Source organism: Morchella sextelata (genome assembly GCF_020137385.1).
Source record: "Morchella sextelata strain SCLS chromosome Unknown scls_3, whole genome shotgun sequence".
In the NCBI taxonomy this organism is placed as follows: domain Eukaryota; kingdom Fungi; phylum Ascomycota; class Pezizomycetes; order Pezizales; family Morchellaceae; genus Morchella; species Morchella sextelata.
The window spans coordinates 488,177-513,438 of record NW_025408618.1 but is presented as its reverse complement, the minus strand read 5'-3'; the positions used below and the strand labels follow the sequence as shown (position 1 = coordinate 513,438).

Genomic DNA, 25,262 nt, shown 5'->3' with positions numbered 1-25,262 from the left:
GCAGGTGTGGTACGGTCCGTAACCCCCCCCCCCTCTCATCTACTATACTATAAAAGAATATGTACCGAAAATTTTTCGCTAAAACTTAACCCTATACCTGGCGCCCTCACCATTGAATGGAATACAGCAGGTATCAATCTCATGGCTAACAAAAGGATAGATGAGGCAGTCTCGGAGCTCATGATGGGAAGGTCTGCTTGCGTAAGGGCACGGGTACTTGTACTCGGGCTGTAGGCTAGATCAATCACAGGTGCTAGAAGGGATCTAAATTCTAGACTATACACATACCTTTGGAGCGGGACAAATAGTGACCCAGGGGGTAACACCCGGAGGCCCCTAGTAGTTGTATAATACCACAGGTAGTGGGAGCATTTAGCCAATCCTTATTAAAATATAGTTCCAAACCTACGAATATATACATAATCGTCACATTCCAGGTTGCATACAATAAATGACAACATGATCGTCACTATAGTTGATACTAACGTATAACTACCCCCGAGTGATATTGTATGATCGAGACTATAGTTTTTCTTTTTCTTTTTTTTTTGTTTAATTCATACTCGCATGCAGACCGTAGTCTATGGCAGCTGATCGAGACTATAATCCTAGCCGGAGTTTTTTTTGTTTAATTCATTAATTGTCCTAGCTGGAATTAAATGTCAGGATGATGCCCAATATATATATATATATATATAAACTTGCCCTGTACTCTTGAATGACCTAATATTTCGCTCACGCCCGGCCGTAGCTTGTATTCATGAATTATGTTATTCGGATTTATGGAACTTTCAACTTTGGAGGCTCTAGAGAGCTCGAGAGGCGGTAAAACAATAAGATAGAAACTATATTTCTAAGCCGAATACTTCAATCGATCATCAATCTTTATAATTAGGCAAGCCTACCCTCGGTCCCCTCAGTCACACATTCATAAAACGTCCACTTAGGGTCCTCCATCTCATCTATATCAACATTAATATTAACAGTGGCAGTAGCAACCCTCACCTTAATTCCTTTCAATCCCGTTAGTTCTACAGGCCCTAAATCACTGATGTCCTGCTCAAATATCCACCTCAATCCGCGTACACCTCTCAGCCATGGCATCACAATCTCCTCCCCCAGCGACCCCAAGCTCTCAAATACTAGCCTCGTCAATGGAATCCTTCCATATATATCACCATTCTCTATTGCATTGATACCGTGACCTCCTATGAGAGTGCCAGAAAGTAGGGCACGGAAGGAGAACGGCAAGGGTAGAGTGGTAGATAGGAAGCTGTAATAAAGTTGGTAGATTGTGTAACTCCCTGGGTAGAGTCGGCGGAAAGCGGGGGAGTGGGTGATTGTAGTGGGGAGGTAGTATGGGGGTATAAGTGAGATGTATGGGAAGCGTTGGCGTGTTGGGGAGCAGGAGAAGGAGGGGCGCCGTGGAAGGTAAGGGCTTTTCCGGGGAGAAATTATAATACCAAGATCCATGGCTTCCTGGTTTGGGTGTTCGAATGAATTAAGTGTAGATATACAGTCCGCTGGCTTCTTCGTATGCTTGGGGTCTTGGAAAGCAGTCATTAGTGGATCTTTTGCTTCCAATCGGACTGTAGTATTGGAAACGAATCTCTGTTTTGCGGTCTCGAGAGACTCGAGGACCACTTCTGTATGATCTGATTTCTCGACTGAGTCTGGGGTTTCTGCTTCGAGTTGTATCCTGCTCGTTTTGGTAATCCCGGAAGACATTGCTCAAGAGGTAATGATCAGTTTTACTTATTTTTTTTCTTTGTTCATCTCTAGATGTAGAAACTCTTACCATTCCAGTCACTTGTGCTCGATTATATGCTGGTTGGGGAAAAAGCGCCACTTGTGTGAGGTGCCTTTTTCATAGTGGGCTTGAAAGAAAATATCTCCCATTCAGGAGGGAGAGGATAAGGAACAGCGGTATAGGTAGTGTGATTCCTGCTCGCGTAATTTGAAAACTCCTTTGTTAGGTGAATATGAGATATGTACACGGGACCATAAGGATAGGACAAAGGTACATGTACGTTATCAATTCTAATACTTTACTAGGTATCATTGTACTAGGTAGTGAGTCACGGGAGCGAGTCACAGACATGGAAATAATAAGTGAAACCCTAACCCTATTTTTGAGCTCCAGATTAAATATTTTGACTCCCACTAAGTATCGGTGAATGAAGAGTCATCCTAGATTTGTACTGGCTTTCCGGTATTGAAGAAGGTATGCTGATGTGGTAGAGACCCTGAGAAATGCACGGATAGCGATCTGCTGGTTATGACTCGGAGGTCTCGAGGAATACTCGAAGAGATCGATCATTGCTAAGGCTAAGGTCCCTTAGCGACATGTACTCAACGAGCTTTCGTCCTACTAGATATGAACTAGGCCTAAGTACATGTAGGTACATACATGTATACTTCCTTTAATTTTCCGTGCTACTTTGTAGAAACCGGAAATGTGATTTTGCTAATAACGATAATTAAAGGATACAGAGAAACCGGATTTAGAGCGTGTACTTGCTATTGCATACCTAGTATTAGTAGGTACATGTAGTTCGAGCCAAGTCGGTTAAAGACGGGCAGTTAACTCAAGGGTTTCTTCGCATACTCTACATGTAATTACAGCCTCATCTCAGGCGGCTCAAGCTTTTCTTTCTCTTGGCATCTGACTGTTTTAAGGGTAGCCGCTGTGGTAGAAAAGTTGTAACTATGCCAAGTCCCAGTCAACGACCCCTCATACCTTGATAAACTGACTCTTCTCCTCCAAAATTCTCCATTCCTCCACAACTTGAATTTCGCTGGCCCATAACAAAAAAATTCTACTAGGATAATAACAATTATCTATCAACACTATCTTTCTGCGCTTTTAAACAGTTCCACTACTTCAATGGCTGACAACGGCATTCCCCCGGTTGCGGCTGCTGCTGCTGATGCTGCTGCTGATGCTGCTGCTGAGGCGCCAGCAGTTGATATTAAGACGGAAGATATCCAGGCTGATAATGCTGAAAACATTGACACCGCCCAAGAAATCAAGCAGGAGAAGCGCGAGGTCAAGGAGGAAGAGTCTCTTGATGTCCCAACAGAGACTAAAGACGAGCCTGCAGCCGATGTTAAAGAAGAGAACAAAGATGAGCCTGCTCCTGCTGACGCGAAGGAAGAGACAAAAGATGAACCCGCCGCCGATGTCAAGAAGGGAGAAACAAAGACCGAGGCAGGGGGTCATAAGACTTGGACGCAAAGATTCCGGAGCAACGTTAAGTTCGATGCGACAGTGCTTCCTGAGTCAGATGATCCGGCCGAGATGCGCAAGCAGGTAAGATTTTTTGACCCATTCCTCTAGGCGACTCTTGTATTTTGCAAAATGCTAATAATTCCCAATTTTGTGTTGCAGGTCGAATTCTACTTTTCGGATTCAAACTTGCCTTACGACAAGTTTCTCTTCGGCCTTGTCGGCAAGGAAAACAAGCCAGTACCGCTCAAACTTGTCGCATCATTCAAGAGAATGAAACGTTTCACCAACCGTGATATACTCGTCAATGCTTTACAAGAAAGCGAAGTCTTGGATCTCGCTGGGGATGCCGGAGAAGAAACCATCAAAAGGAAGATCCCATTGGACATCACCGAAGTTATTCCCCGGAATACCCGGCAGGAAGGGTCGGAATTCGCAAAGTCCATGGCCGTGTCCGCCAATCAATACAACCGAACCGTCGCTGTCGGGCCGATCACTGATAAAGCGATCAATAAGAGCATCTATGCGGTATGTTTTTGATGCCACCTTATACCTAATTCATTTTGGAAGGCGCGTAGCTTATGATTTTTTTTCTTTCTACAATGAGCAGAAAGGATTTGGGTCAGAAACTCCCTCTACTCAGGTAGACATCGAAAAGTTTTTTGAGCCTTTTGGACCTATCTGTGTGGTCAGGCTTCGTCGCACACCCCATGGACATTTTAAGGGATCAGTCTTCGTCGAGTTCACCAGCGATGAAGCCGCAGAAAAATTTATGGCATTGGAAGAAAAACCTAAATGGGAAGGCCAAGACCTATTGTGGAAATCAAAATTGGACTATGTTGAGGGGAAAATTCAAGACATTAAAAACGGAGTAGTACAGCCAAAACGCAGTTTTGAGAAGAAGACTAGCGGAGATGGGAAATCTGGTGGTGACAGGGGTAAGAACAATTCCAACCGTGGCGGTGGTGGTCGTGGTGGTAACCGGAGTCGTGGCGGGCGTGGCGGGCGCGGAGGGCGTGGAGGACGAGGAGGGCGCGGAGGGTCCAATGACAGGCACAACAATAGAAGCGACAAGCCTAACAATCCCGAGGGAGCCAAGAAAAACGAGAATGGCATCCCGCAGCTCAAGAGCAGCTCGGAAGTTGATGCCTCTGCTCAAAACGGAGCTGCTAAAAGGAAGGCTGCAGACGATGGCGAGAATGGCTTGAAGAAAGCTAAAACTGATGGGTCCCCGGTTGCCTGAGGCTTCGCGTAATAATGGCAGTGGTAATTGGCCCCGATAGGGGTATCTGTAACATAGACAGGGTTGGTTTCTTTTCTTTTACCTTTCATTTTTGTTAAATACTCTTAGGAAATATTCAAAAGTGCTTTTTTTATGTTTCCTTCTCCGTCTTGTATTTTTAAGGCAGGAAAGAGAAACTTCTCGGGTTCTTTTTTGACCTCACAAGCCTTATGTCATGATTGTCGAAGGTTGCTTGCAATGCTACTACGGATAACGAACAAGCCAATTATTCCAATCGCCCGAGACGTTATCCGATCAACTGATCTTGAGAATTAGAAAGCAATGTGTAATCAATAATTCCAAGATTTTGGTATAAGATCTCGGTGTAATATCCTTTACGAAGATACAATACGATAGAAATTCATCGTAAAAATATTGATAGCTCAAGCCGGGCAACCGTTGTGATATCAGTATCGATGTACATATTCGGGTAGGGGAAGTTATGTAAATATTATCTTCGATCTATCATTGGTATCTAGGAGAAAGCAAATGCAATGTTAGCTGTAGTACTAGTAGTTGTGTAATGGATAGCAGTAAAACATGAAGTAGGTAGTGGCTGAATTTTATGTATGTAGCACCACATATCTGGCAAGATCTGTGTGAGTCACCTGAGTATCCTCGTATCTATCTAATCTTCACAGCCCTGTAGCTGAAATGACACTACTGATGCTGTAGGGCACAGATAATAAGTACCTGTTGTCCTCGTTCTCAAGCTTACCCCTTCTTAAACTTCTAATACATTACCGAGTGCAATGGACCTCCCACCACTCCTACAACTTCCAACAGAGATACTCATAAACATCCTCAAATTCACAGCTTACTCTCCCGGTTCTTATATAACACTCTTAAAGCTTGCACAAACCTGCTCACACTTGCACCACGCGATTTTCTGTTCAGAAAACGATTTAATATGGCGTGGTGCTGCATTAACGCTCGGGATCCATGAATCTTTGCAACTCGAACAAATCCTGTATCCTGGCTCCTCAGCCGTCCAACGTCGTCTTTGGCAAAACGTTGTAAAGTTGAGTCTCGGGTGGTCGCGCCCATTTCCTGTCGCAGCACCAACAGTACCACGATTACAAAAGGCTCCAAAGGAATTGCCTCCACCAGATAGGAAGGGAGACTGGTTTGGAAGGAGAACTATAGAACTGTTCACTTATGGCGAAGGAAGTCGCAAAGGTGCGGCATACTTGAGTAAACACGCCAGTGTCAAAGATGATGGCTGTGTGGTTTTCCAGATACGACCTGAGAAAGCTGTTACAGCCACAAATTCTATGACTAGACTTGTTACCGGTGTTTTGGATCCTGCATTCGGTAAAATACAAGCAGTTGCACTTGAGTGGAAAGCTCAAAATCAATGGACGGCGACACCTTTCCCTACATCAGCTGGTTTCCTCGTCGAGGAAAAAAATGGTGAATATAGAGTGCGTGCGGTAGATGCACCAGAAACGGGGTTATCGCAATTATGGAACCTAGGAAAGAGAGCTCCTGACCGCTTTGTTGCAAATGGGGAGATCCTAGTTGCGGTGACTTTTCCAGACCCGACTAGCTCAGTCGCGGCAACGCAAATTCCAAGTAACTTGTTATGTGTGGAGTCTGTGGGGAAAAACACCGAACTTGCGGAGAGTAAAGTGGTATGGGAGTTTGATTTGAGTAGAGAATGGGTAGAGGATGAGCCGTATACTAGCTTTCCACATCTCAAGAATTTCCACATCACAAAGTATGTCCTTTTCTTCTTTCTCAAATCCATTGTCAACTACAAAATAATAACCATTATACGTAGAAAGCATCTTATTTGCCTTGTGACTCGCCATCCATCTTCAACTCTTGGGAAACTCACAAGAACCAATTTCATTGTGATATCCCTTGAAACTGGAATCGTCGTAAAAACAATGAAGTTTCCAGTTAAATCTATATCTACGAACTCACGCGCCGCGTTCACCACCGCCTTTTCGCACGATTTTCTGCTGACGGATACACACATTGTTTCGGGGGGTATCGGGGGAGGTTTATTGGTCTGGGACTATTCTAAAAATCACAAAGGACCGATATATGAGATACCAAACCCCACAGACTCCGACGCAAACAACGTCGAAGATATTCCAGGATTTCCCCGGCAGTACTCATCTCTATCATTGAGTGCTGATGGTCGATTTGTAGGGGCCGCGACTAGTGACAAGTTATGGCTATTCGATATGGTTGAAAAGAAGATTCACGGAATTTATAGTAATGGCCGAAAAATCAAAAAGAGCGATTTTTATACCAAGAATCCGTTTGATGATTTTCCTGCTGGTGTATGGTGTTGGTGGAGAGAATGGCGAAATTGTAGGAACGTTAAGACAGGAGAGGTGGGATGGGAGGAGATAAAGGGCTCCGAAGGAGTTGCATATCTGACGGATCTAGGCAATGAAGGAAGTCTTATGAATATGAGGGGTATTTTGCAGAATACAGGAACTCCTGGGGAGATAACATATCTGCTGGATGCAGATGACGGGAATGCGCCCACCAGAGGGGTTGTGGGGAAAGGATTGAGAGGAGTAAAGTCATACGAAAAAGGTGTATATTGGATGGGTTATAAGGGGGTGATTCTTGATTGGGCCTTTTTGGTGGTGGTACCGGTGGTGGTTGCACTTATTGTTGTAATTTTGATTCGGTTTGAGGCAGTTTGAAGCGACCCGTCGATCTTATCATTGATGTTTAAGTTTATCATAGCTAAATAGCGAGTTGTTCATCTCATGGAGTTTTGTTGTGCATTCCTTTACCCAAATGTTCATTGCTGTGTGGTCCTTCACAATTGATCACTCACTGAAGACTAAGATCTTATCTTATCTTGACTGAAGCCCAAAACATTTGCCTATTATGTACCTAAATTATTCACGCACGTGAAAAATAACCCAGAGTAGAATGGTATTCAGGTAAGAAGCACGCGCTAACAGAGTTTTATCATTGAGGAGGCTCTGCTGCAGGGAGCTCATGCGATGTGATGGTGGGGCTGCAGCGTGGTGGAGAGAGCTAGGGTGCGAGAACCTTCGATGGAATGGATGATGGTTGGCTGTTGAGGTGAACTTTGGCCTTGTTTAGTGGGGGGAAGGGGGGGAAAGCGTTGTGTTGTTTGTTTTGGCCTCAACGTCGCGAGACCAGTGCAATCAAAAACAAAAGCAAAGAGCCACCACAAGAAACAAATATCTTTCCTGCTGAAAGTGGAACAGCCTAACCCCTCGCTGGACGACCTCATTTCATTTCTGTGCCGTTCGGTTCATCGTCATTTCATCCCCTGCGTCAGTTCGTCTCTCGTCCCTCACCCTTCTCCTTTCTGCTGTGAGTAACATACAGTACTCTACATCACCTACTACCACCAAACTACATATCTATCTACCTCAGCACAGAACACTACCGTACCAAACAATAACTCTGTTCCTTGCCGCATTTGTACATTCCAGTCGCACGAGCGGCCGCTTACTTTATCGGCCTCCTTGCGCTCCGGATCTCTCTCCTCAACCGTACGCGAGAGTGTTTCCTCATTACCTACAACTTCTGCACGGGCCCCCTCTCGGTAATTTGATTTCATCACCACTCGGTGCTTAAAGACTCGGTCGCCCGTCCCTGTCTTCATTTGCTCTACAACTTTTCCCGGGACACCAGTTGCCAGTTGCGAATCATGTCTGTTAGAGATACACAGGCAGAAAACCTTTTGGCTCTGCTGAAAGGAAGTGGTGAGTTGATTCTTCCTACCCTCACAGCTCACATTTTGAGATTTGCGACCTTCGCTCCCAACTATTTAGTACAGGAATTCTAAATACGGATGTATGGTTATAGATGTTGATCAGAAGATTGCCGAATTTGCAAATATCAAGTCGCAGGTCAAGCACCAACATGTGCAGGTATGACACCAACCCATACCGCCGAATTCTTCAAAACTAACCTCAAACCCAGACAGAAGCTATAGGCCCCTTGTTCGAAGCTTGTCGTCTCGGAGTCTCGTCCCCTAACAATACACTATCTCTCCACGCTCTCTCCTGCCTCGGACATCTGATTAAAAGAGTTACCCTCCAAGACGTCGCTCGCATCCGCCCGCATGTCGCCCACATACTCCCAGTTCTCATTGAAAAGCTCGGCGATCAGAAGGACAGGAGTCGATCAGTAGCTCTGACTGGATTATTGGATCTATGGAAGAGTTCTGGCCCTGATGTTGAGAGAGGGATTAAAGAGCTTGGTTTTGGGAGTAAGATCCCTAGGTGCAGGCAGGAGAGTTTGAATTGGCTGCTGCAGGTTCATCATAGCCAGCAGGGCTTTTCTTTCAGGAGCTTTACACCGTTTATGATCAAGATGCTTGAGGATGCTAGCGAGCCTGTTAGAGAATCTGCCAAAGACGTTGTTGTGGAGCTATTCAAGTGAGTGGCTTTGTTCCTATACAAAAAGTTTTAAGCTAATCTTTCGGAAAGGAATGCACCGGATCATGCAAAATCGGACCTTAAAAGAGAGCTACAGAATCGACAAGTCCGAAAAGCAATTGCTACATATATTGTGAGTCAACTTGGGATACCTGGCGGCGAAGCAGAAATGCGGAATACTGTGAGATCTCCGGAAGGACATGAAGAAGAAGTGGAAAGTGCGAAGGGAGGAAAAAGCGTTGCAGGTAGTATGGCTTCGTCGGTTTATGTTCAGAGCATGCCCGGAAGCGAGATGGAAAGTGGTATCGAGCCATTATACGTCAACACGAATCGCGAACTGGAGGAGATTATGCACGGTATGGCCGACGCATTTGAAGGAAGAGAATCGGAAGGAAACTGGGCAGCTAGGGACAAAAATGTCACGAAGCTTAGGCAATTGGTCAGAGGAAACGCATATAAAGATTACCAAACCACGTTTCTTGTGTCATTAAAATCGCTCCTGGACGGCATCCTCAAGACGGTCAACTCTCTGCGTACAACAGTAGCCACGAATGGTGGTCAACTATTGAAAGATTTAGCGAAAATCATTGGCCCGGGCCTTGACCCTATGATGGAGATCCTCATGATGAATCTTATTAAGCTCTGTGCGGGAACGAAAAAGATTACATCGCAATTGGGAAATGTCACAACAGCTGTGCTGATTTCAAACATTTCATATCATGTGAAACTTGTACAGCAACTACTAATTGCATGCAACGACAAGAATGTTCAACCAAGGAGCTATGCAGCTGGATGGCTAAGAATCCTTTTGGAGACTCACATAGATCAAAAGGGATATATTGAACATTCTGGGGGGACTGATGTGATTGAAAAGTGCATCAAGAGGGGTCTATCAGACGCAAATCCGGGTGTAAGAGAAGGAATGAGATCAACATACTGGCTGTTCGCCTCTATTTGGGCGGCGCGGGCTGAGGCGTGAGTGATCCTTTTCAATCGTTGAAACTATATAATGCATCCAAATACTGACTTTTAATAGGCTCATGGATACTCTGGACGCAAGCTCGCAGAAACTACTCCAAAAAGGCAACCCGAACCCTGGCGCAACAGCAGCGCCAAAAGGTGTATCAAATCTACGCCAGCCATTAGGAAGAGGCCCTGCCCCAGGAAGACCTTCGGTAAAGGAAGCGATTCTTGCGTCGAAGAAGAGCCGTGGGGAGCTTAGACCTCAAACTGGGCCTACTGATATGGGACCTCCTGCTGCTACTCAAAGCGGTCTGGCCTCTGCGCCTCTTAGGCCTCAGAGACCCCATGTAAAGACAAGAGCTGCTGTGCCTGAAAGAACGCACGCAGATGCCCCATCTGTAAAACGAGAATTAAGCCCCTCGGGCGCATACCAATCTGGCCAAAGGACGTCACCGCTGCAAAATTCTCGTACGAATGGTGTACGGTCACCTCCATTATCGCCCCCAACAAGAAACTTCCATGACAGGGCGGTCCGAATGCATTCAACGCCCCAACGTCAACAAAGCCCACTTATTGGTAGTTCTGGTAGAAAACTCACTGTACTGGAACAGCTGAATCACAACGACTGGAGAGTAAGAGTCGAGGGAGTGGTTATAGTTGCCTGCCTTCTTGCTAAAAAGACACCCCCAAATTACGATGGCCAGAAAATGCCAACCCTTCCTCCGAGTGATGTGTTCGCACCGACTTTAGCAAAGCTACTCAATGATCCCCAACCGGAAGTTGTCGAACATGTCGTTGCGCCCGAGGTCCTTGCAGAATTAGTGAAAGTGGTTCCCATGGACCAGATTGTTCCTAAAGTACTCTTGCTAAGTGAGAGTGATGATGCGGAACATTCTCAACCTATCATGTCGCACAGCATGCCGGCATTGAAAAAGTTGATGACGGAATCCGAAGCTGCAGAAATGCTTTTCAAAATTATTACCAGTATGGGGGTATCCGGCGTAGTACCAAGGAAACTAGCTGTTGGTTCATTTACAACAACCCAGAAACGAAAGATTCTCCACGGTTGCCTCATCTGGATGTGCGAAATCGTAGAGTCACATCTTAAAGGTGCGCAGAACGAATTTTTGAGCGATTCTTCAAACTTCAAGCTATGGACCAATCGTTTGATAGCGATGTTAAACAACACAAGGGTACCGAATTACGGCCCTCTGACTACCTTATTAAAGAACTTACAGAAGATGGACCCTGAGGCTTTTGATAAGATCTTGATGACGTTTGAGTCTCAGACTGTTAGAGATTTGAAAAAGGCTTGGGGAGTTAATGTCGAGGATGAGACAGAAGCGATAATCATTGAAGAAAAGGTCGCGGACGTGGAACAAGTTCTGGGGTCTGTGCCAAAGATTGGTAAAACACCAATGAACCCTCAGCAAATCAATGCTTCATCTATGGCAAGAAAGGAATCATCCATTGGTGATGATGTTTCATTCTCTAAAGATGAAGATATCACTATGATTAGCCTTCCTCCCCTCCCTCCTGCACTCAAAGCAGCCACGCCAACACGAGTCAGAGAGAACGAAAAGAAACTCCAGGATTTACCGCCTCTCCCAACCACACCAATCGACAACACCCCTGATCTTCTTGGCTTGTCAATGCGAAAGTCTGGACGCGCCGATGACAAAAATCCAACCATAAAAGTTTACCAAGACCCAATTGTCGAGTCCAATGGTGCTGTGGCTACAGGCGGGGATAAACAACAAGGTCCTGGATACGGTGAATGGAATAGGACAAAGATGAAGAAGCAAATCAGCAATTCAAACTTGCCGAAGACACCAGAGCACTCCTCCAGATTACTAATTACACTCATTACAAGGCTACAAAATCGTGAAATTGATACTCAAGCATTCAGAAAGCTGATTGGAATCGCAAGAGAAAATCCAGTTAGGGCTGTCTTGCAAGAGAATAACGGGGAGCACCTGTATGATATCTGGGAGAATGGAAAGATGTTTGACGAGTTGCTCATTGCTCTCCTTGAGTACCTTGATGATGAATCTGTGAGTTTGATTGATTCCTCGGGGCGTTATTTGTGGAGCGTGTATTGACATACTCTTATTATAGATTGATGTGGATAGAGCTGCGGATCTCAGAGTACAAGGGCTTCTAGTACTAAAACAGTTGCTTTCCAAAACCGCCCCTTATTTTTCACGACATGAACCGGCAGTGTTGCGTACGCTTATTGATCTACGGGGAAAGTATCCAACACAATCACATGTCACCACCGGCATCGAAGAAATCAGCGAGGAGTTCTTGGCTCTTGTCGACCCATACACAGGAATTGAGGCTATCTTGAACATGATGTTGCCTAAGGATGCACCTGGATTTAGGCCGCCTACTCAAAGTTGGTGCATGGCTCTTACTTGTCTGGCAGCACTAGTGAGGAGCAGTAAAGCATCCACGCTAGATCCCCAAATGCCTCGGCTTGGCGTTTTGGCTGTTAAGGTTTGTGATTATCCACTATCTTCAAGTTTGTATAAATGGACACTAATATGATTTTTCAGTCTCTGGATGATGAAGATGCCGAAGTGAGGAGATCGTGCGTATCCATGTGCATTGAGATGCACAGCAAGTTGGGGAACGACGAAAGACTCTTTGATGAAATTTTTAAAGGACTCAAAAGTGGACATCAGAACCTTTTAACTTATTACTTTGCGAAAAGAGAAGGCGAAATGAGGCAATGACAGTAGTTGGCCTTGGGCATATGCCCATGGTAGCGCTTTTTACTGTTTTTTTTCTTTTCGTTATATAGGGTAAGGCTTGTGAAAAGTTGATTTTTAAAGCATTGTTCATGTGGCGCCGAGGTTTATGGGGTGTTGTAAGAGTGTCAGCGGTAGTAGGTTTTGTTTTAATCACTTCTACTTTGGAGTTCCTTCTTTTCCTGTTTTTATTTATAGCTCGTGGTGTTTTGCGCATAATAAGGTTGCTTTTGTTAACTATTATTCCTTCTTTTGCTATTATTTTCTGTATCTATCTTGGATTCGCATATTTCTATTTAGTTCTACCATGCGAGACTTTGGCCTTTTTTATACCTGGGGCAATGGGGATAAATGGTGTTAATGCTTCATTTCATATAAACATTTACATGATTTCATAATTATGGCCTGTCAATTGAACTACTCGTCGCTGCTACAATGTTTTCCCTGTGTAATGATACAGACGACCAAATTGTTGGACTGAATCCACATCTCATACTTTGGAGGCCAAAGCTGAGTGATTGTAGATATTCGCTCAATACTAATCCATACCATTCTACCATGGAAGGAAATGCACAATGGAAACCCTGCATAATATCAGCTCGGAAATGCACTCTATTTCTTTCAGGTCCGCGATTGCTTTGTTGCTTTGCTGCCCGCCATAAAACCCTTGGCATATATACATACATAGCACTAGATACGCTACCCCCCCTTTCTCCCCGAATGACACCATTCCCACGATTCTATGCTTCCAGCAATTGTTTATTTCGAATCTTTGGTGCCTCTCTCGAACTCGATAATCTGCTTGCTCCAGTCTACCACCAACCACCATCCAATGTTAGCAAAACCAAAGCCAAACCAAACCAACCACACAAAGCACCTAACGGAAATTGGATGAGGAGGAGCACTAACGTCGACTCGGGAAGAATCGGTCAGCGTCCGGCATACGCGTACGGTATTCCCGCTCGGCGCTCAACTTCCACATGAGCGCAACGCAGCCCCCGATGACGCCGAACATGATGGCCGTGTTTCCTTTCCAGTTTGCGGGTCGCGAGTACCAACCACCGGAGGGTGACCACACGTGCTTTGGGTATCTGTGAGAGGGGGGGCATTCATGTTAAAATACTGTGAGTCCGGACCCCCCAAGCGATGGATGTGGGTGAGTGGGGGAGAGAGGAGGAGGAGGGGTGTAGTTACGGGATTTTGTCGCCGCCGCCCTGTGGGATTTTTGTTAGCTGGAGCTTTCTCGTTTGGAAGCGGATGAAGAGGAGGTGAGCGCTACCATGACTGTTTTGTTTGTGGGTTAATTGGATTGTGGTGAGATTGGTTTTGGGTATTGTTGGTGCTTGAATATTACAAGCTGTGAAGTGTGGAGGTCCAGGTTCCGGATGCCAAGAGCTAATGATGATGTGGGGCCGACTAGGATCATACTTTATCACTCGATGAGATAATTTGCTTGAACACGAATCTTGATTGGTCGTTATCTAAGGTCTAAACGACCCTTAACCTGTAATGGAAGGATGCTCATATCTCTGCCGATCAACGATTCTGAGACAACATTCGAGGGAGTAGAAGATTTGGGTTCCCAGGATTTTCATTGACATCTTTTATTATGTATTGGCGCGCCTCTTGGTGGTTGGTTATCCTGACTACTAGGTCATCTCTAGGTTCGAAGACCTCCCTTCATGCCTGGGAAGCTCGTAAGCCTCCAGTTCTCGAGTTTGTTCGTCCAACAAGAGATCTTCGTGTTCATTATATCGCATCGCTCGTGTCCCATCCCCACAGAGTTGAAATCAAAAATTCATAAAACACACAGCTGATAAAGGGAAAATCTAACGCTGCCAGGGAGTGGTAGAGTTTTTTGAAAGGGGAAAAATTCATCCAGTAGAGAACCATAAGGTTAAGGTTAGGTCTACTAATGTTTGTGCGGGTTATTGGCCTTGCATTTTTGACAACCCCGCGGAGTCTTGTTATACCCGGTGCCAGGAGAGCAAATTATGTTTCATGGTCACCCAAGGGCTAAGAGATATTAGTTAAAACTGCATTGTTCTCAACTACATGTATCAAAGCCTCTATAGGTCTTAAAGCAGTATCTCAGGGCTCTAATAGACCTTTAAATTTACAAGGGCTGCACGCGTAAACTAGATCACGACTTGCTAAACGTTAGTATATTGGCCATCACGACCTTGGAAATTGATATGTGTTTGCTGCCATTAGATTGTAACTGCGGTACATTCCTCTATCAATACATATGATAAAGGTGAAAGCTCGATGGATCCATGGACCCCATTAGCAACCATGCCAGTTGGAAACCGGAAATTCGCATCCTAACTCCCCAAGAAGATAATTAGCAAAACTACAAACCAGGCGCGTAATCAATGAAGCGGGGAGATAGAAAGAACAGCAAGTCAGGTTTTGAAAATAGAAAATTGTTTCGCTCATCCAGACAGCCTCTGTAGGCCGCCGGTCAATACAGGAAAGGCTATTCTCATCATTCGTCTGTAATGGAAGTGGAGGGGCAGGGGGTGAGATTGAGATAAGGCTTTACTTACACTTGACATTGGGATGGTCGGCTCGCTTCTGGATGAATGGTAAGTGATCCACCAAACAATTGGTGCTGGAATGATTAGGGCTAAAGTGGCGATATATATTAAGACATTAGTAGACGCATTGTAGATGGAATGTTAGAGTTGAGGATGGATCGAAGTTGGTTGAAAATAGTGTTGAGTCCTTTGTGTGGATGAGTGGGGAAGGAGAATCGTAGAGAAGCAAAGTGGGAAGGAAAATACATTGGCAGAGGGATCCCTTGGCTCGTGATGTCAAGTACGGGGCGGGCCGTACCTAGCGAACTCATGTGGGTGGACTTACAGGGCTCAGGGCTAGCACGCATCACCAACTATCACCTACCACCCAGATTTAAGCTTAAACGGTTTTTTCTCTTTCGGTTCACAACGCGACACGCTATGGAATCGCCTTAAACGCGCTGAGACCCATAGATCTCTTTCGCTCTGTGAGTACTTTCTCCAACCTTTTGGTAAATGAGGCTTACTATTCTCCAGTACTCTAGATATAGTTAGGTGGTGGCTTTTGAAAGTAAATATAATTATCGAGCGTTTTATCACTACATGTAGCTACATGTATGACTTATGGACAGCGTCGCAGGCACTATATAAAACTTAGAAAGCGGATTAACTATAAAAAGGGCCAGATATCACCCGTATATAGGAATGTGGCCTGTTGGGTGAATATCGTAGACACACCTGTTTGATTGCGGCAAAGATTTTTAAACGCTCTGATGTCACTCATAAACGTAATAGGGGCTGACTATACTTATAGCCACATCCAATCTTCAACGCATATAAATGTATGTTTAGCTGCGACCTAGTGATGGGCACGAGCCGAGCTGGCTCGAGCTTTGAGCTCGAGCCCATATCCAAAAAGCTCGAGCCTAGCGAAACATTAGTAATGGTTCGAGAAAGCCAGAGCTTGGTGATTTATATGAGAATATATCCCCCATTATTCATCCTGAATACGAACTCTATATGCCGACTTACTGTAAGGTTTATTTTTAGGTATAAACATAAGAGCTCGAGCCTGAGCTCGAGCCTTTGTCTCCACAATCCGAGCTAGCTCGAGCCCTACCCCGGGCTCGTCTCGAGCCGGCTCGTGCACATCACTACTGCGACCTCTCGAGAGCAAAGAAATCAGGAGGGGACGATTATATTCGCCACAATCACTAGAGGGTGGAAGTTCACGGACGAGTCTCGATACACCTATATTCGATAAAACTGCATGTGCTCACGAGTTGAGTACTATCTCCCCGCATTATTGCTCCCTACGGAATTTACATGGAAGGGGAGCCAGGAAATACCTCAATCAAACAACGTGGCCACTTAATTCTGACCACCTAGCTACATATTCTAACTACAAAGCTACTATATCACTGGAGTAGCCTAATGCAAGTCCCAAGTTGTCCCTTACAGCTGCAGACGACTAGTTATATACAACTACAATTCATTCTCGTCCTCAAACCAACATGGATTCCCGCCGATAGTTATCATTATATACAGGAGGGGAGGCTAGATTACCTTGGCTAGTTTTTCTCTTGGGTAATCTGTTGGTTACTGCATGCCGTTGCCATCTCCTAAATTCACGTAAGTGGTTAGCGTGCGGAAATGATCAAAATTACATGTTTTCAGGTTTGCAGCGGGGTGCTTAACTACAATCATAATTAAACGGCTCTGGGAACCAAACGGAAAAAAAAGGTGAGTATCTCTAAGAATTGAGGGAGAGGGAGAAAAATAGAGGAAATGCGGGTAGATAAATCAAAAGGGGAAGGGGCCAGGAGCGGAATCGGCAAGTCCCTCTAGCTCAGTCCCTCGGAAAATTCCCAAAAAACTGATAGAGGATTGCCCTCCTTGTTGCGGAGGGAGGGGCGGACACAGAGAAAATCAAAAAAAGAGGGGACAAGGACAGGTAACCCACGGGTAGGAGTAAAAAACTAAAAGGTTAGAGAGTGAAGAGGGGGGGGGGGGAGGGCACTCACGGGAAGGGGGGGGGGATCTAACAACGAGACAAGTCCTCTCTTAGTCCCTCGGAGACTCCCAGAGACTAATAGAGGACTGCGCCCCTCCTTATGAAGGAGCACAAGAGGTTGGGGCGGGGGCGCGGACGCGGACGGACAGCCCAAAAAAGATGGGACGAAAGCGGGGATGGGGCACCCGCTGGAGGAAGGGGAAGAGGCGGGGGGCAACGGCACAAATCCTCTCTCAGCCCCTCGGGAACCCCCAGAGTCTGATAGAGAACCGCGCTCCTCCTTTCGAAGGAGCGCAAAAGGCCCAAGTTGGGGGGGCGGAGGCGGGACAGGGGCGAAGGACTGGGGGACAGGGGGGCGGGGACAGGGCAGGAGGGGCCGCGACAGAAGCAGGTAGGACCCCCTCTCGATCCCTCGGAAACTCCCAAGGATCAATAAGGGGCTGCTCCCCTCCTAGAGGAGGAGGAAAGCAACCTGAAACTTGGGCCCGGGCTAGGGCTGGGGCTGGAGCACGGGCGGAGAGGCGGGGTGGCGGTTGGGGGAGAGGGCCAGGGAGAAGGCCAGCCAGCAAACCCCCAGCCGACACGGCCCAACCCGCACAACCCAGCACGGAGGCCAGCCAGCAGCCTGCCCCGCAACCCAGCCGGAGAGCCAGCCCATAAAGTCCAGCGGGGGACCAACACCCCGCTGCACCCCGGCCGCACCCGGCCACACCACACAGTGGAGGGACCAGCCCACACCACACCCACGGGACCAGCCCAGCCACACAACCCAGGAGGGGGGCCAACCCACACCCAGTGGCACCAAAGGGCACCCCAGCGCCCACACACCTAGCGGGGGGTACAGCCCTCCAGCCAGCCCGCACCCCGCCCACACAGCCCCACCCCGCCCACACAGCCCCACCCAGCCAACACAGGGGAAACCCTCCCCAAAGCCGGTCGGACACGAGCCGACACACAAAGCTAGAGGAGGAGTTCCCCACGGACAAAAGAAAAGGTGGGAGAAGGGGCGGGGTGCTTCTTATTTATAGCGAGAGTGCGGGGCTGGGCGGTGGACATAGAGGCCGTAAGAGGGGCTTTTGCATCTTGGCGTACCTCTGTGCGGATGGGATGGGGTGATGTCAGTACGTGTGGGTGCTAGTGCTGGTATGGTGAGTCGAGGTCGTCAGGATCAGCAAAGGAATCGGCAACAGCACTTGGTGGTTGGCTTCAATCTAGGGAAATGTATTCAAATAGTTACTATATTCTATCGTATATCTTCTCGACCGCAAACAAATAGATAAGGAATGAACCACTTTCTGCCCCCAAATCCCAGTAATAGGAAAGGAATCTAATAGTGTAGGTGTGTAGCTGGTCCGAGTGAGATCGTGTGATCCAGCTAAAGTCTATCGTGGGAGGTAACAAAAAGAAAAAAACAGAGAAAGAGAGGAGGAAAGAGGAAAGAGAACATGAAACTCATCATCATCATCTGTGAGTTAGTACGTTAGTAGAAAAAGAAAAGAAAAAAAAAGGTATCTCCGCCCAACCCCGCCCACCCGACCCCAGTCCACTCCAGTCCACTCCAGTCCACTCCAGTCCACTCCAGTCCAATACAAAAAAAGCCTACTCCACAGGCCATTATTTTAACCCAAAAGCGCAGAAGAAAAAAAAGCCAAGCCCCAATAAAATAAAGAAAAATGGAGAAAAAAAATAAAAAATAAAACCTAGCTATGAAAATAACTGAAAAGCAAAAACAACCACAACACTACGACTCCTCCTTCACCACCGTCTCCACAACCCTAAACGCCCCACTGGCGCTCTTCCCCCCCTTCTCCGCCCTCTCATACGCCTCCGCGCTGCGGTCCATCAGCGTCTCCAGCTCCGCATCACTGAGCACCTGCTGCCCCGCCTGCACAACATTCACCTTCTCAAAGTCCTCGCGGAGCAATATGCTGCTGAGCTCGTCATGGTCGTTCCCGCCCGCCGCCGGCACCGCCGTCACCACGCTCTTGAACTTGCCCTTCTGGATGACCAGCTTCTCGAGGCGCCGCTTGCCATCCGCCTTCTCGAGCAGCGTCTGCTCGACCGTGGCGGCCGTGGCGAACCGGTACACGATGACGGGCTTCCGCTGGCCGATCCTGTGCGCGCGGTCCTGCGCCTGCAGGTCCTGCTGCGGGTTCCAGTCGCTGTCGAAGAGGATCACCGTGTCGGCGGCCGTGAGGTTGATGCCGAGGCCGCCGGCGCGCGTGCTGAGGAGGAAGAGGTTCCAGCCGGCGTCGTGGTTGAAGCGGCGGATCTGCTCGCGGCGGTCGACCTGGCTGACGGCGCCGTCGATGCGGCAGACCTGCCAGGCGCGCAGCGTGCTGGCCCACTCCTCGATGATGTCGAGCATCTTGGAGAACTGCGAGAAGATGAGCACTTTGTGGCCGCGCGCGAAGAGCGCGGGCACCAGGCGCTCGAGGAGCATCATCTTGCCGGACTCGGTGACGATGGTGCTGTCCGGGTCGGCGGGGAAGGGCCAGTAGAAGAGGTGCGGCGAGTTGCAGGCTTGCCGCAGCTGAATGACGAGGTTCTGCAGCTTCTTGCTGCCGGCGTCTTTGGTGGCTTTGAGCAGCTTGAGCTGGTATTCGTCGACGGGGATGATCTCCTCCTCGTCCGAGCTCTCGTCGAGCTTGTCAAAGAACTCGCGGTCCTCGAGTTCTTTGTAGGAGGTGTTTTTTCCGCGCGTAGAGCGCGTGCTGCGTTTCTTTTTGGACTGGGGCGTGGTGGGGTCGTCGTCGTTTTCCTCGAGCTTGCGCTTTTTAGAGGCGGCGGCGGCGGCGGCGGCGGCGTCTTCTTCGAGCTTGCGCTTCTTTGTGGCGTCGCTGCCGACGAGCTTCTCGATGAGCCAGCTGCGGCCCTCGTGGTTGAGGAGCTTCCCGTAGAGGTCCTTCTGCGACTGCGTGAGGGGCGCGTAGAGGACGTACTCGCGCTTCGGCGGCAGCATGGTCTCGACGTCGGTCTTCATGCGGCGGAGGAGGAAGGGCTTCAGGATGGCGTGCAGGCTGCCGACGATGTTTGACTTCTTCTGCTCCTCGAGCCACGCGTGGTGGCCCTCCTTCTCCTGGATCGCGCTGAAGTCGAACCAGTTCTGGAAGCTGTCCAGGTCGTCGAAGATGTCGGGCAGCAGGAAGTTCAGCAGCGACCACAGCTCCGAGAGGTTGTTCTGCAGCGGCGTGCCGGTGAGCAGGAGCCTGTTCGCGGAGGTGTACGACTTGAGCTCGCGCACGAGCTTGCAGTTGAGGTTCTTGATGCGGTGGCCCTCGTCGATGATGATGAACTTCCACGCATACTTCTGCAGGTGCTTGCGGTCGTTCATGATGAGCTCGTACGACGTGCAGATGATGGGGAAGTCCTTTCCCATCTTGGCCATCCGCGTCCTGCGCATCTCCTCGCGCTCCACCGGCGTCCCATGGTACATCAGCACCGGCATCTCGGGCGCAAACCTCTCAATCTCGTCCACCCAATTGCTCAGCGTGCTGACGGGCGCCGCCACCAGGAACGGCCCATTCGTGCCCTTCTCCTTCAGGAACGCCAGGAACGAGATGGTCTGCAGCGTCTTGCCCAGCCCCATCTCGTCCGCCAGGATGCCGTTGAGCCCGTTCTCGTACAGCGAGACGAGCCAGTCGAGGCCCTGCAGCTGGTACGGCTTCATGACGCCGCCCGTGATCAGCTTCGGCTGCCGCGCGGAGCGCAGGTCCTTCTGCAGCCCCAGCTTCTGGTCCGCCGGCTCCTGCGCGTGGGCCAGCGCCTCCGCGGTGCTGCCAGACTCCTTCAGCTCGTCCTTGGTGAAGTAGTCCGAGATCGCCGTCTTGCCCTTCGCCTTGGTCGGCTTGCGGCCCGGCTTCTTCTTCGCGGTGGCGCCCTTGCCCTGTGGCTCCTCCGCCACCGCCGCCGCCGCAGCGGCAGCGGCATTGTTCCGCCCGCTCTTCCTCACCTCTGCTGCGGGTGCGGGTGTGGCGGCGGCGGTGGTGGCGGTGACAGGTGGTGCAGCGGCACGGGCGCGGCGGTCCTCCTCCTCGGCCCGCGCGGCCATCTCTTGCTGCTGCTTGAGCAGTTTGTCGGCCATGATGTTTGCATAGACGCTCGACTGCTTGATGAGGAAGTCGAGGCGCGCGCGCTGCATCGGAACCGCTGTGGCAAGGTCAGATTGGCTGGCGGGTGGGAAATGTGTGGGTGGTGGTGGCATTGTTTTTTTTTTTTTACTTACGAGGAGGGTCTATGGGCGCTGCTACTGCTACTGCTACTGCTTCTTCTTCTTCTGTGGCGGCGACATTGGGCTCGTCCTTGTCGGAGTGGGAGCTTGTGGATGTTGCGGGCGTGGATGCGGAGGCGGAGGCGGTGGGCGAGCTGGGGGAGGTGGAGGTGGAGGGGAAGGTGGAGGTGGAGGTGGAGGTGGAGGTGGAGGCTGTGGTTGCGGTTGTGGTTGTGGTGATCTTGGTGCGGGTGGGCATGGCCGTGGCGGTTTGGGGGCTGGGTGACGAGGTGCGGATGCTGGAGGGCTTCTCTTTCCGAGGCATGAGTACTGACTGACTGACTGTGGGGTTCTTTTACTTTCTGTTCTGTGCTTCTTTCTTTCTTTCTTTCCTTTGCGTGAGAGAGAGAGATTGCTGGGTGTTGGGTGTTGGTGTTGGGTGTTGGTGTTGGTGTTCTGTGCCGTGATCGATCGCCAATTGCCCTCTCCGCTGGTGTTCTCAGCATACAACAAAGGATTGCAGCGGTCGACGCGTTGTTGGAACGCTCGCTCAGGGGTCTCGCGTTGCCACTTAAAGTGGATTCTTGGCTTTTTTATTGCACTTTTTTCTTTTCTTTTTTCTTTTTTCTTTTTTCTTTTTTCTTTTCAAGACCCACCACCCCCGCCGGCGGACCCACAAGCAACATCATGATAGCGATAGAGCATGGCGTGTTTCAAGGGCCAGCAAACATGGAAATTGGGGGCTTTACAGCTTGAATTTTTTTTATATACATTATTTGGGTGGAAGGGAAGGATGGAGGGATGGGGGTGGGTAGGAGGGTAGGGATAGCTTATTTCTCGTTGAGCTTCTCGGTCAGCTCAGGCACCTGTGGGTATTGTTAGTTTTTCGTGTTTTCAGAACCGTAGACAGACCACAGAGAGAACATACCGCCGTGAAAAGATCCGCCACAAGGCCCACGTCCGCAACCTGGAATATCGGTGCATCCGCATCTACCCAACCGTCAGTGCCAAACACTCGCAAACAAGTGAAAAAAAATAAAGAAAAATAAAGAAAAGAGAAGCAATACCCTTATTGATAGCCGCAATCACCTTCGAGTCCTTCATCCCCGCCAAATGCTGAATCGCCCCCGAGATCCCCACGGCCAAATACAGCTGCGGCGCCACCACCTTCCCCGTCTGCCCCACCTGCAAACTATTATCCGCAAACCCCGAGTCCACCGCCGCCCTCGACGCCCCAATCGCCGCCCCCAACGCATCCGCAAGCGGCGGCATCAGCTTATCAAAGTTGTCCTTATCCTTCAGTCCCCTCCCCCCCGAGACGACCCTCGTCGCCGTGCCCAGATCCGGCCTCTCACTCTTCGCCAAGTTCTCGCTGACCCACGTCGTCGTGGAGTCCGCCTTGGGATCCACACTCGACTCCTCGACCGCCGCCGAGCCCGACCCCTCCTCGGCCGCGGGGAAGGCCGTGCCGCGGATGGTAAACACCTTGATGGCGTCGGACGACTTCACGGTCGCGATGGCGTTGCCGGCATAGATGGGGCGGACAAAGGTGGACTCGTCCTGGATCTCGGTGACGTCCGAGATCTGCTGGACGTCGAGGAGGGCCGACAGGCGCGGCATGATGTTCTTGCCGAAGGCGGAGTGCGCGGCGACGACGTGGGTGAAGCCGCCGGCCTTGATGTTCTCCTGCAGCATGGGCGCGAAGTTCTCGGCGAGGTTCTGTGGCGGGCATTGTGAGAAGAAGCGTGCGGGGGTAGTGGGGGTGCGGGGAGAGGAGGAGGGGAAGTGCAACACACCTTGTCGTAGGCCCCGTTTGAGACCGTGAGGATCTTGGAGACGCCATTGAGTTTTGCGACCTGGGCTGCGACGCTGGCGGCGTCGGTGCCGGCGAGGAGGGCCGTCACCGAGTCGCCGAGTTTTGTGGCGGCGGTGATGACGGGGAGCGACTGGGGGAGGAGTTTGCCCTCCTTGTGCTCGAGCACGGCCAGGGTGCTTAGGAGGCGGGAGCGGCGTGCGTGTGCTCCTGCTGCTGCTGCTGCTCGCAGGACGGAGGATGCTGTTCTCGTGAGCAACATTGTGTGTGAGTGTGTGGAGAGTTGATGTCGGGGAGAGAGAGAGGAGGAGTGAGATCTGAGTGAGAGGGGGGTGACTGGCTGAGTGAGTGCTCGATAGGTCGACAGAGAGACAGGACAGGACAGGTCAGAGTGTCGGGCCTCGCTCGCTCTGGCTGCTCTAACTCGGTTGTTTCCGTTGTGTCGGGTCGCTCGCCGCCAAGCCGTTGTGTCTTCCCCACTATCGATTGGCTTGTGATCCGCCGTGATGGTGCATACGCGGGGGCTGTAGTGTGCAGAACAAGAAAAGTGACCGAGTGATGGCCTGTGAAGAGGGTGCCGCGTGGTAAATTGAGACGAAGGTTACTTAGGGATGATTGGCTGCATCAGGCACGTATCAATCCTCTTCCTTGCCGACAGGAATTCAAGACGCAACGACAGACGCTTTCTATCACAACATAGTTTATCAAAAAATGCCATTGTCAGAGAAAACATAGGTGGTGAAGAGCACGTGCACAGCTAAACCAAGAAACGGAACCCCGAACGTCTTTGCGCATGAATGAACATGAATTACGCTGAGATCTGAGAGAAGTACTCTTAACCCCTATCGTTTCCTAGGATCTTTTTTCCATTTGTGCTGCGGTAGAAAGTGTTGGTATGAGGTAAAGTGTGTGGTCATAAATCGATGTAGAGGCCTACTTCTTTACGCAATCCGAGAAGCCCTCGAACCGCTTATCAGCTTGTTGTCCGAAGAGTATATCCATATAGGCATCTTGCTCTATTTAATTAATTTAGTAGTGGCCGTAAGCCACTTTTATTAAAATTCCGTTTATTGCAAAAATAGGGCAAAAAAGTTCCCCGAAGGTAATCTTCTGCCAACCCATGGCCGCACCGGGATTTGAACTAAGGCACAACGGTTTTGGTAAAGCGAACTCAGGTGTTCACCGCTTGACCGTCCAAATCCCAATGGTACACAGGCTTTCTTTTGTTTCCTTGGCTAAGTCTTCTGTCTGTGGCTAAGTTTTCTGTCTGGCTAAATTTTCTAGCTTGGCACAGCTTGGGTGGGTTATGAGCTAGCTTGGCACGGTTTGAGTGAGTTATGTTGTGAGCTAGCTTGGCATAGCCTGAGTGAGTTATGTCGTGAGCTACATGTAGTTTTGCAATGGCTATATTGTGCATTAGTTGTGTGTGTATGGGCGTGGGGCGTGGGGTGTAGGGCGTGGTTACTCCGAGAGTTCATGTGTATCAGGAAAATAAGCTCAAGTACAGCGCACGAAGGTGGAGTGCGTGGGAGAATTTTGGAGTAATATGGAGCCACTTAATCGGAGCCCATCGACCGAACGGGGCCGCGCTCTTTAAAACCTCTTTCACAAATGCGGAAACATCCTGATCCCGGGCCCGGGATCGCAGTGCTTTTCTGTCCAACACCGCCCAGAAGCGCTCGTCAAGTAGTTTCGTTCAAGGGGGTCGGTCGTAACAAAGTAAAGGGAGATGCAATCCCTAAAAGAAAAATGTTTTTCTTTTTCTCCAATAGACGAAAGCCCATCTCCAACTTCCCGTTTCCATGAGAGCATACCAAACACTCGAATGCCGCAGAAAACTGGTCCTAGCCAGCCCACCGAATCCAGGGGCGAGAGACTCCTCATGTAGCTCCAGGTTCCTTTGTCTCTAAACAACGAAGCCATGCTGCGCTGCAGTTGAGGGCAGTTAAGGCGTGTCGTCAAATCCTGCAGGAGAAAGGGGGTTGTCCTACAAGTAGCTTAGGTGTGTGGACTGAGTACTTGGTTCGTCCCTACTACTGCCGCGGTGTAAAGAAGCTTTTGGTGAATGGTTGATGGGGTGGAGCAGCT

At 49.2% G+C, this 25,262-nt stretch overlaps 7 protein-coding genes across 7 annotated transcripts; 3 read left to right on the top strand and 4 right to left on the bottom strand.

The window, feature by feature from the left end:
- Positions 1 to 891: 891 nt before the first annotated feature.
- On the bottom strand, positions 892 to 1,728 carry H6S33_008961 (uncharacterized protein; the record flags this gene model as incomplete). Its single annotated transcript, XM_044840304.1, has 1 exon — positions 892 to 1,728. One exon carries the CDS (start codon positions 1,726 to 1,728, stop codon positions 892 to 894), a length of 837 nt encoding a protein of 278 aa, XP_044697776.1.
- Positions 1,729 to 2,887: 1,159 nt separating this feature from the next.
- Positions 2,888 to 4,472, top strand: H6S33_008960 (uncharacterized protein; the record flags this gene model as incomplete). Its single annotated transcript, XM_044840303.1, has 3 exons — positions 2,888 to 3,313; positions 3,392 to 3,757; positions 3,840 to 4,472. 3 exons carry the CDS (start codon positions 2,888 to 2,890, stop codon positions 4,470 to 4,472), a joined length of 1,425 nt encoding a protein of 474 aa, XP_044697775.1.
- Positions 4,473 to 5,263: 791 nt separating this feature from the next.
- On the top strand, positions 5,264 to 7,180 carry H6S33_008959 (uncharacterized protein; the record flags this gene model as incomplete). The annotated part of the gene is made up of 2 exons (XM_044840302.1): positions 5,264 to 6,231; positions 6,295 to 7,180. 2 exons carry the CDS (start codon positions 5,264 to 5,266, stop codon positions 7,178 to 7,180), a joined length of 1,854 nt encoding a protein of 617 aa, XP_044697774.1.
- A 989-nt stretch (positions 7,181 to 8,169) lies between these two features.
- On the top strand, positions 8,170 to 12,603 carry H6S33_008958 (uncharacterized protein; the record flags this gene model as incomplete). Its single annotated transcript, XM_044840301.1, has 7 exons — positions 8,170 to 8,224; positions 8,328 to 8,392; positions 8,445 to 8,902; positions 8,954 to 9,877; positions 9,939 to 11,919; positions 11,984 to 12,364; positions 12,424 to 12,603. The coding sequence occupies 7 exons, from the start codon at positions 8,170 to 8,172 to the stop codon at positions 12,601 to 12,603; spliced, it is 4,044 nt and encodes a 1,347-aa protein (XP_044697773.1).
- Positions 12,604 to 13,377: 774 nt separating this feature from the next.
- Positions 13,378 to 13,633, bottom strand: H6S33_008957 (uncharacterized protein; the record flags this gene model as incomplete). Its single annotated transcript, XM_044840300.1, has 2 exons — positions 13,378 to 13,430; positions 13,528 to 13,633. 2 exons carry the CDS (start codon positions 13,631 to 13,633, stop codon positions 13,378 to 13,380), a joined length of 159 nt encoding a protein of 52 aa, XP_044697772.1.
- Positions 13,634 to 18,892: 5,259 nt separating this feature from the next.
- On the bottom strand, positions 18,893 to 21,686 carry H6S33_008956 (uncharacterized protein; the record flags this gene model as incomplete). Its single annotated transcript, XM_044840299.1, has 2 exons — positions 18,893 to 21,300; positions 21,377 to 21,686. The coding sequence occupies 2 exons, from the start codon at positions 21,684 to 21,686 to the stop codon at positions 18,893 to 18,895; spliced, it is 2,718 nt and encodes a 905-aa protein (XP_044697771.1).
- A 505-nt stretch (positions 21,687 to 22,191) lies between these two features.
- On the bottom strand, positions 22,192 to 23,436 carry H6S33_008955 (uncharacterized protein; the record flags this gene model as incomplete). Its single annotated transcript, XM_044840297.1, has 4 exons — positions 22,192 to 22,227; positions 22,290 to 22,351; positions 22,429 to 23,080; positions 23,158 to 23,436. 4 exons carry the CDS (start codon positions 23,434 to 23,436, stop codon positions 22,192 to 22,194), a joined length of 1,029 nt encoding a protein of 342 aa, XP_044697770.1.
- Positions 23,437 to 25,262: the final 1,826 nt, after the last annotated feature.